Below are 10,012 nucleotides of genomic sequence, written 5' to 3' on the forward strand. Positions count from 1 at the left end.
GTAAGAGCTAATGATGATTTTACTGAATTATTATTATTATTATTATTATTATTATTATTATTATTATTATTATTATCATCATCATCATCATCATCATCATCATCATCATCATCATCATTATTATTATTATTATTATTATCATTATTATTATTATTATTACAGGTATCATCATCATCTCCCGACCTGGCAGAGTTGGACTTGGTTCTGGCAACACTGTCACACCATCACAGGCGACCACCAAAACTCAAGTGATTTAGTGACAAAATAATAATAATGCGTTTGACAGTTGGGATGTGTTCTGCTCTTACTGAGGACGTCATGACTAAACTACAGAATTCTGGGATTAGAAATGTGACGGATTTTATGTTGAAAGATCCAGAATCCTTAGCAATGGAATCATCAGTGAGTTATAAGGTGAGACTTGGCTGGTTAGTCTTGGGGTAGGTGAATGACAGTGACTTTTAGCTTGGATGTCAACTTCAATGTATTATTTTATCATTAACATACCGTAATATGAGAAGGTAAAATACAGGTAAATGAAAGCACGGTATATACACTGCACCCGTTTTCCTATCAACTCACTCTGCCCTAGCTTACAGTACTGTCAAGTCCCCACAAAAAAAAAAAAAAACGTAAAGTTACTATTCAAAAAAGTTGCTTTCATTGGTACTAGATATCAAAATAAATACTTTCTGTTTATTATGGCTGTGAGTTTCTTTGGTTGGTTTGGTCAGGTTCTGTGTATTCTGGTGGTGGTGCTGTTCTCAGACGTTATCCTTAAACTTTAATGTTCATTCTTTTGTAATTGTTCTCCTCCAGACTGTAATTGGAGGATTAAGCAAATATCTCAGTTACCAACCTCAGTCACTCTATATGCTAGGGACTGTCAGTTGGTTGAAAATGTTCAAAGGAGGGCCACCAAGCTGGTGCCTGCACTTCGGCATCTCAGCTACCCTGCGAGATTGGAGCGCCTGAACTTGCCTAGCTTATACTACAGACGGGCAAGGGGGGACCTAGTTGAGGTTTATAAGCATCTCAGGGGGCACTACTCAGTTGAGTGTCCTTACTTGGAGCTGGCGGACGCTCGCCCCACAAGGGGTCACAGCTCAAGATTGAAGAAGCCGCAAGTCCGGAAAACCGTGAGGGCAAACTTTTTCGGAGTGAGGGTTGTAAACTCTTGGAACAATCTACCAGAAAGTGTTGTGACGGCACCGAGTGTGAGCTCTTTCAAGAGAAGACTTGACCAACACTGGAGCGGGTTCAGGTACATTCAGGAGCCGGTGCATGCCCAGTATTTGCCAACAGTGCGTGACAGAGACGTGACCGATCGCCCGGGCGGCTAGCGAGCCGACCTTTTGGTGAAGAATATAAAGGAAAAGAGTCGTGACCGATCGCCCAAGCGGCTAACAAGCCGATCAGTGGCGAAGAGGATAAAAGATATGAGAACCACAACTGAATTTAGTCTTTTGATTTTTTGTGTTGTCCTCAGCGTTTTATGGTTAATATTGACGACTACACTGCCGACGCATTATTTGTTTTCATGTTTATATTCTTACTGTATTTTCATCAGTGAGTTTTGATTTGATAATAATTTTTTTTTTGGGGGGGGGCGGGAGCTTAGCTTATGGCAGGTTAAGATGAACTCTTGGTTAATATTGACGACTGACCCGCAGACAAGCTATTTGTTTTAATGTTTATTTTTTTACTTTATTTTCATCAGTGAGTTGTGATATAATAATAATTTCTTGTGCAAATGCTTTGTTTTGTAAATAATTAGGCACCTAGGTGCACACTTTGTCTTCCAGTAACAAGAAGACTCTCAAAGCCGGAAAAAAATCCCTCATCCCCGGAATTTTCTGAAATTCTCCAGGTAACGGAAAAATATTTTCAGAAGTTCCAGAAATTTCCCATTAAATTGTCTCTTGGACCCGGAAAAATATCCCTCATCCCCGGAATTTTCCTGAACTTTCCGGGTAACGGAAAAATGTTCTCTGAAGTTCCATAAATTGCCCATTACCTGTACATCATCTCTGAAATCCGGAAAAAATTCCCCCTTCCCCGGAATTTTCCGGGTATCGGGAAAATTTTCGTGCAAAATTCCGGCTTTGGGAATGAATTTCCGAGAAAATTTCAATTCTGGCTATCGGAGAGTTCCGGGTGTAAGGGATTCTGGCTAACGGAGATATTACTGTAGTCTTTTTCTCTTCTATTTTTAATTTCGTTTTATTCTTATTTTTTCACCCCCCAGGCCCCGTTGTGGGTCGACGACCTGTGCTCGGGTAGGCTATTCCCCGTAAAAAAAATGTAGTCATGGTGTTCATTTTGAAATTCATTGGATCCTTCCGTAAAGATAAGAGTTAAGATGAGGGTCACTACTTTAATTACTATTAATTTATGAAGGGTCATAGTTTACATTATATACATGAGTTGATCCTCCTGTTTTTTATACTGTAAAATACTTTCATCTTTTTTGTATCATGTTCTTATTAATGGTTTAACATGATGTCATTAAATTATTGTAGGACTTGTACAGTATCCGTCAAATAATTCGTGCACACTATGCTGCCTTTGCTGTTTCTGGTGATGACATGCTGGAAGCAGCCATAAAAACAGCAATAGCTATAACAACTGGGAACACGAAGTAAGTGCTGGATCCTGTGTGAAATTTGGAGAAAAGTTTAGATAGTTCTTAGGGTGGAACCACATTATTTTGTTTTCAAACTTTAAACCATAGTGTCATGTAGTGTAGTAATGTATGTACTGTACTGTTCTATATAAACCATAATTGAATCTTTGCCCAGTAAGTATTTTATTCATTATTGATGTGTGTAATAAATTTAGCACATTTTATTATCATTCATATCTAGATTAATATAATTACAGTAATATATTACAGTACCTTACTGTACTCACCTTTTACTTCTTCCTTCATGTAATTAAAAAAAAAAATAATAATAATTTACAGATTTTGTTATAAAGGAGTTTTATTCCCAGAGGTTTCATTCTTACAAGTATTATTGTAGTATATTATTTTGGTGTACAAAGAAGGTTAAAAAATTGAAAATGCAGTACAGCACTTTAATTTTTTCTGTTTATGGTATACCGGCTAATTGTCTAAAGTCTTTTAATTATTCTTGGGGATCCTCTAAAATTTTTACTGAAAATATGCACTGTATGGATAACTGATGCCCATGTTTTTACTATTAGAATAAAATCTTTAGAATATCATGGTTCCTCTTTAGTGATGTCAAGTAAAACCATTTTTCTTTCCCTTACAGTCTGGACAACCTGTTGGGTGGTGGTCTGATGGCAGGCGAGGTGATGGAAGTGTGTGGTGGTTGGGGTGTTGGCAAAACCTCCCTCTGTGTGAACCTGGCTGTCCATGCTGCTCTGAAGTTCGGTAAAAGTGTGCTCTATATAGACCCTCTTGCCAGTATCAGTGCTCTAAGGATTTCCTCTGTGGTAGAGGCTCTGTCTGAAGAACCTGAGGTAGGTGCATCAGCCTCTGTATTCCCAAACCTGTATTGTTTGTTTCTACTCTCATTTAAGAGTTAACTTAAAGATACAGTACAGTACTTGTTATTTGAATGTCTTGTGGTAATTCTCTTCTTATTAAAAAATAAATCTTCAATCTTCTTCAACAGTTTCACTTATTCTTGTTCATCTATACTGTACCAGTATGTGCAACATATCAAACACAACATTATTGCTAATATTACAGGAACAGAGTTTTCAGTAACTGTGTAAGCCAAAGGCCAAAGAGGAATTTGAAGAGGTAGGGAATGAAGTTGTCAGTGGCTTACTTCTTGGAAACTCAGACAAATGGGTAAAACAACAATTAAAATATAAAATTATTGCAGATATATAAATTAAAGATTAACCAAGATAAGGTTGATAATTTGTATTCATCAGTTGATTGTTCCAGTCATTGCTAGTTGCATTAATCAGTTTTGTTGTCAACTGGTTTAGAATGAAAACCCTAAGAAGCATCTTGTTGCCATATATTGCATACCTGTCTAATGGATCTAACAGTTCTAATATCCTCAAAGCCACAGGATCATACATTTGTTTAACATGTTTCATAAAATAAGGTTATATGGTATGTAGACTCCTGAGACCAACACTGCTTTATATAATACTAAAGACTCTGCTGTCTTATGAGCATTTACCTGTACCTGTAAAATGTATAAAAAATCATAATTCACAACCAAAAAGTGCTGTATTTTTTTTTACTGATCTCTATTCCAGTTAGTGGGACAAGCTCTTGCCCATATCAAGATTGTGACACCCTCTGATGTTTGGGGTGTATTTCAAGCACTAGAAGTAGCTCGACAGCCACACTTCCTCACAAGAAAAAAAGATAGAGGCAGTAATGGTGGTGGTGAGAGTAGCTCCATAAAATCAATGGGGAAGACTAAGTTAGTGATAGTGGACTCTTTGCCTGCAGTTATCTTACCTCTCCTAGCAGAGCCTAAGAAACAAGGTACTGTACACTAGTTGAACGGTGCTGCATTAGTCTTGTTGTTTCTTCCATTATAATGAAAATATTTTGGTGTTATTTTCTGTTTAAGGAAATTAAATGTATATGTCAAAGCTACTCATGTAGAGCCTCCCTCGCACAGTATCCTCAACCGTACTATAAATTCCTCGTTATGACATCAAGCCTCCGAGGTACTGTCTCACTTATAAAAACTAACTAAGCTGCATTAATTTTGTTAACATTTCCCCAATTACAGGCCCTCTTTTAAATAGAATATATGAATGTGAATTATACACACTACACATTTTGTGATCTTTTGGCTTATTACCCACTACGGCATATTGTTGGGATTCTTTTTCATGTCATAAGCCGCGATATCCTCAAGAGACAGACTATACTCCCCAAATGTTTAATCTTCACAGGTTTGGGCATAATAAACCAGTTGGCTGTAGCATTAAAAAGCCTGGCCTCAGAGCAGCAACTTGCAGTGGTTGTTGTCAACAATACCTGTATTACACTGGCAGATTTTAGCGGCCAAGGAGCCGAGTCCAACTCCAAATGGAAACCTGCTCTTGGAAGGTCAGTAAGTTCATGGTACAGGTACAGTATTTGAAAAAGGGTGTTCCTGTAGTAACATGTTTTTCATCTTATTTCACTGTATTAATATCCCTTTAGATACATCTGATAGTGTACAGTTTTATTTATTTCTTATCAAGTTGTGGTGTTCTGTTTGATGTACTGTACAGGTATATAAATACTATTTTGAAACCCAAGTACAGTACGTATCTTTGAAACCAGATCTCTCTTTAGTTGTCATTAATCTAACATTAAATAAAGAATTGAATCACATCAGAAGCCCTGTACAGATTCAGAAATACTGAAGATGGCAGTTTCTCTTGCCTTATATGCCTATGTTTAGCCATGTTGCCAGTGGTGTTTACATTGACATATTATTATTCCACAAGAGACAGTTACCAGTACCTCCCAGACACTTAAGTTCATTCAGTCACTACCATAGACTCCCCTCATAATCTGTGGAAGGTGAGAACTTATACTCCAGGCAATGTAATTTGTGGCTATTGCTGTTTTTTATTAATTTGTTGGAGACGTAGTTATTGGGAGATGTAATACACGGTAAGGAACTTTATAGTTTATTTAAGGATGTTCTAAATCTCTTTGTTGTGTATTACACTCATTTCAATCAGTAACAAATTATCTCCTGATATTTTTCTGCAAGGTTATAAATACTCTGAAGAAGAAACGCCATAGGGTGCAAGTAAGTAGTGTTAGAAAAGTAATTAGAATTTTGAGATGTCATTGGGACAGGTAATTGTACAGATATCAAATTGCAGACAACAGATCCTTAATCAGCATGTTCAAAAGTGTCTAATTACTTAGGTATATCCAGAATAATGCATAAAAACCAAAAAGTGATCTTGAAAAACAGACAGTGAGTTATTAGCATTAGAAAGGTAATTAGCACCTTGAGTTACAGCACTTGGGGTCACACCATGGATTTTGTTCAAATTTCATACTAAGGTACTACTTTATAATGCTGTTTAAGGATCTGGCTCCACAATTGAAAATTTTTAGTATTTTGTGTTAGTTAATGACGTTTGAAATAATTAAAGATATATAAAAAGTAAGTTTTAAATCACTTTTATAGTGGCCAAATAGTGATATAATGATACAGGACAGGCATACACTGTCCACGCTGCTGTGTACATTACTGTACATATGGTACTTTCACACTTACAGAATGTACAGTGCAATATACATAACTAATCACTTTTTACATCTTAACACTGCTTTAATGGTATTCTTGGCTGATTATATGCTGGTATAGTACTGCACAACACAGATCGTATGTGAAGACAGCAGCGAACAAGCTTGTACAGTGGCAACAGACAATGAACTAAGAGTGTCATGATGTAAGAGTTTGAGAAGATAGACTGCAAAATATATAAGTCAATCATAGGCATCCCATGCAGTCACTTGACAGTAGTGGCCAATCATAGCTCATAAGCACCCGGCACACATCCCCACTTCGGAAACATGATGCAATTTATTGGAAATTCATGCCCATGCCTGGAATGGAGAAAATTTTCCTGGAATTTGTTATAGCTACCCCAGACAATGAACTTTCTATGTAATACAGTAAAGCTTTGCTGGTTTTAGTTTTTAATATTTCTGGCTGTCCCTTGTAGACATATTGTTTTGATTTTTTTAATTTGTTCATTTAAGATCAACATCTAATTGTTTTCTTGGCCAAACTGTTTCTCTGGCCATCCTTTTCTCTGTCTGTCATTTTCTCCATCCATCTTTTCATATATCCTTTCTGTTGACAAATAGTTTCCACACAATAACATAGCTCATGAATCGTACTGATTACTGTGTTAGTTGAGGGACCAGTCATTCCATTGATGGCATGCTAAAAAAAATTTTTTTTTTAAATTATGTTTACATAGACAGGTACAGTATTACTCCTGTACTAGTACAACAGACAAACTTTATGGCATTTCAGATTTTGGGCTCATGTACCCCATATTCGTCTGTATATCGAGAGGGAAACCAGCTTACACACGAAGCAGGACCACCAGAATAACTCCCCATCTCCCTTAGAGGTTAAGGTCACCATTTGGAAAGGCACAAGACTGAAAGAAGCAGATGCAAAAATTACTATCTTCTCAGCATGATCATATCAGGTTGGGTCCCTCGCCCCATCTACGGAAGAGGGTGATTTAAAGCCCCTGGAGTATGAAGACTTGGCTCCTCGAGTATGATGAATTAGGAACCTTGAGTATGATGAATTAGCCACTGTGATTATGATGAATTCGCCACCTTGTTTATGATGAATTAGCCACCTTAATTATGATGAATTAGCCACCTTGAGTATGATTATTTAGCTACCTTGAGTATGATTAATTAGCCACCTTGAGAATATTTAAATGGTTCCTGAGTTGTGTCATCTTACTCAAAGGGCTTGTTCACCGTACTCATGAAGTTAGGTTATTTAACGCAACAAGCTAATTTATGGCCTTCAAAGGGTTAAGGTTTACTCCTTGAATAAAGTCATTGTACTGTACTCGGGGTTATTTCTCCGGTAATTTATTTTGTTTGTGGCTTCCGGCAAAATTCACATTTATTGGAATGGCAGAATTATTTTGGTGTACCCTTGTATTAAATCCGATTATGGCAAATATTTTTTTATATCTATAGTAAGGTCTAGATATGCTTAAAAGTAATAGTTCTAAGTAAAAAAAAATGCTATGCTACCAGTTTATTCATATCAGTGGTGGTATATTTCACAAGTCTTGACTGGTAGGTATTTTCTATCTGTGGCTGTCTATCTGCATGTCAAATATTGTCATATTGTCTAGATAACATTTACATGATGATGTAGGAAGCTGCAAACATTGTGTAGGACAATGATGTGTAACATTTTATAGTCTATTTTCCTCTCAAAGTATTACAGCAAACCCTCAATAATTTGGCACATATGGGGCTCTGGCCTTTCCAAGTTATCCCAAATTCCGACTTATCAAGACACTTTCCCTCCTACAAAAATACAACAGTAAAAAATTTAGGTGACACAGGGGTATGGTAGGTGACATGGGTATGATAGGTGGCACAGAGGTATGGTAGGTGACACAGGGGTACAGTAGGTGACACAGAGGCATGGTTGGTGACACAGGTGGCCTGATATGCCAAGATTTTCCCAGATAATTTTATGTATTTCGGCATTTCCCAAGTTATACTATAATACATTCCGAGACCATAGCCATGTCGAGTTGTATGAAATTCTGAGTTACCAAATGCCGAGTTAACGGGGGTTTACTGTAATATGTCTGCCAAGCAAATGCTATGCACCAGGCCATGAAAAATAATTTGTCTGGGAACTGCTAATCTGCACAGTCTGGGGGCTAGTCCTCAGCTGATCCTTATATTCTCAAACAAGATCCTCATCCCATAGGTGGAGACATCAGGTCCTGCAGCACCAAGGAACATACCGCAGGAAGGAATGTACCACCACAGCAATTGTGATTTGTACACCAGATGAGTCAACCATCACACTCGACCAGGACCTCAGCAAGAGAATGAACACCTTACAGTATGTGGCTGAGTTAGTTCCCCGCAGTAGATGTAAGTGCTCAGTGGTTGTGTCCACCCCATTACTTGACAGGTTATTTTTTACTGAGTTGAGTGCTGGTGCTGCTGTGTTTCAGTTGTGTTCTTTGAAAGACTTTTTTACTTTTCTGAAGTTATGTAGACTGAAGAATGACTTGAGACTGTATTTAAGGGAGAATGACTTTTGAAGTTTGTAGAAGTGAGGTGATTTTTTGGTGTTTTTGTGTTATTCTGGAAGTACTTAATTATACAGCAGTTAAACCCGTTGAATTCCAGTTCCTAGAGAAAAAAAAATTTGGTCCCAAAATTGCTTAGGCTTGCAGTTTCAGGCATAATCTTGATCTCTAGGGTTTTGTTTGAATCTCAGTATAGATACTCCTAAGCATGCTGATTCTGAATCTCTGATTAAAATTTTTATTGTCGGGTAATTGGTGGTCATAATGATGTTTGTAAGATTTTAATGGCATTTGTCAGTGCTAATTACTCGCCAACTATGTTTTTATTGTTTAATTTTGTGGTGTTTTTGTGTTATTCTGGAAGGATTTAATTAGTTTAAATCCATTAAATTCCAATTTTGATATAAATTAATTTTGAGCTCTGGGATTTTGTTAAAAATCTCAGTATAGTTACTCCTGAGCATGCTGATTAAAATCTATGGTCCAGAATTTGATAACTACTAATTAGTAGTCCTAATGACATTCAGAGCATAAGATATTCATCATTGCTTACTTATCAATTGTCAAACACCTTTATTTATTTGCCAGTTTCTTTTGTACTTTGGTGTATTCACTTTTCATTTGTAAGATTGTGTCTTGGGTAACAGGTGTATTTTTTTGGGGGAATATCTTGTAGTAATAGTTTGCCCAACATAATCAGTTTCATCATTTTGTTGGCATTTGCTAATGTACGGTACTAAGAATCCAGATATTTTGATAATTTTTGATCATATTTGCAAAGATTATCAGATTACTTGTATAAGATATTCATCATTACTCACCAGCAATTGTCCCATACCATTATGTATTTGTCAGTTTATTTTCTACTTTGGTGTATTCAATCTCATTTGTAAGACATTGTCTTTTGGGTAACAGCTGTACACCTTTCTTCTACTTTCCAAGCTGTTTCATGTGTTCAAGTCAAATAACTAGTCCAGCCTTTTCAAAAGCAGTCAATGCCAAGTACAGTATTGTAGTTGCTAGAGCATAATGTAACTCCATCTCATTTATAAGACAGACAGTTGTTTTCGCAGTCGTCAGGAACAAGGTGACACGTTTGGGAGCTAGCTCCCACATGAGTGGGCTTATTAAGCACATTTCTGAGGCCTCTTACACCAGTCATATGCATCATTGAAGTATCTTGTGATAAAGTCTTCAACATGTTATGAAGACTTACAATGAGATTTAC

At 36.9% G+C, this 10,012-nt stretch overlaps 1 protein-coding gene across 1 annotated transcript; it reads left to right on the forward strand.

Moving 5' to 3' along the window:
• The first annotated feature begins 203 nt into the window (after nucleotides 1–203).
• LOC121855236 (DNA repair protein RAD51 homolog 4-like) lies at nucleotides 204–9,443 on the forward strand. The gene is made up of 7 exons (XM_042350120.1): nucleotides 204–414; nucleotides 2,523–2,641; nucleotides 3,279–3,489; nucleotides 4,249–4,483; nucleotides 4,903–5,059; nucleotides 7,005–7,185; nucleotides 8,454–9,443. Exons 1-6 carry the CDS (start codon nucleotides 274–276, stop codon nucleotides 7,174–7,176), a joined length of 1,035 nt encoding a protein of 344 aa, XP_042206054.1. The 5' UTR covers nucleotides 204–273; the 3' UTR covers nucleotides 7,177–7,185; nucleotides 8,454–9,443.
• The last annotated feature ends 569 nt before the right edge of the window (nucleotides 9,444–10,012 follow it).

The sequence above is a fragment of the Homarus americanus genome, unplaced genomic scaffold (assembly GCF_018991925.1).
Source record: "Homarus americanus isolate GMGI-L3 unplaced genomic scaffold, GMGI_Hamer_2.0 scaffold1024, whole genome shotgun sequence".
Taxonomy (NCBI): Eukaryota; Metazoa; Arthropoda; class Malacostraca; order Decapoda; family Nephropidae; genus Homarus; species Homarus americanus.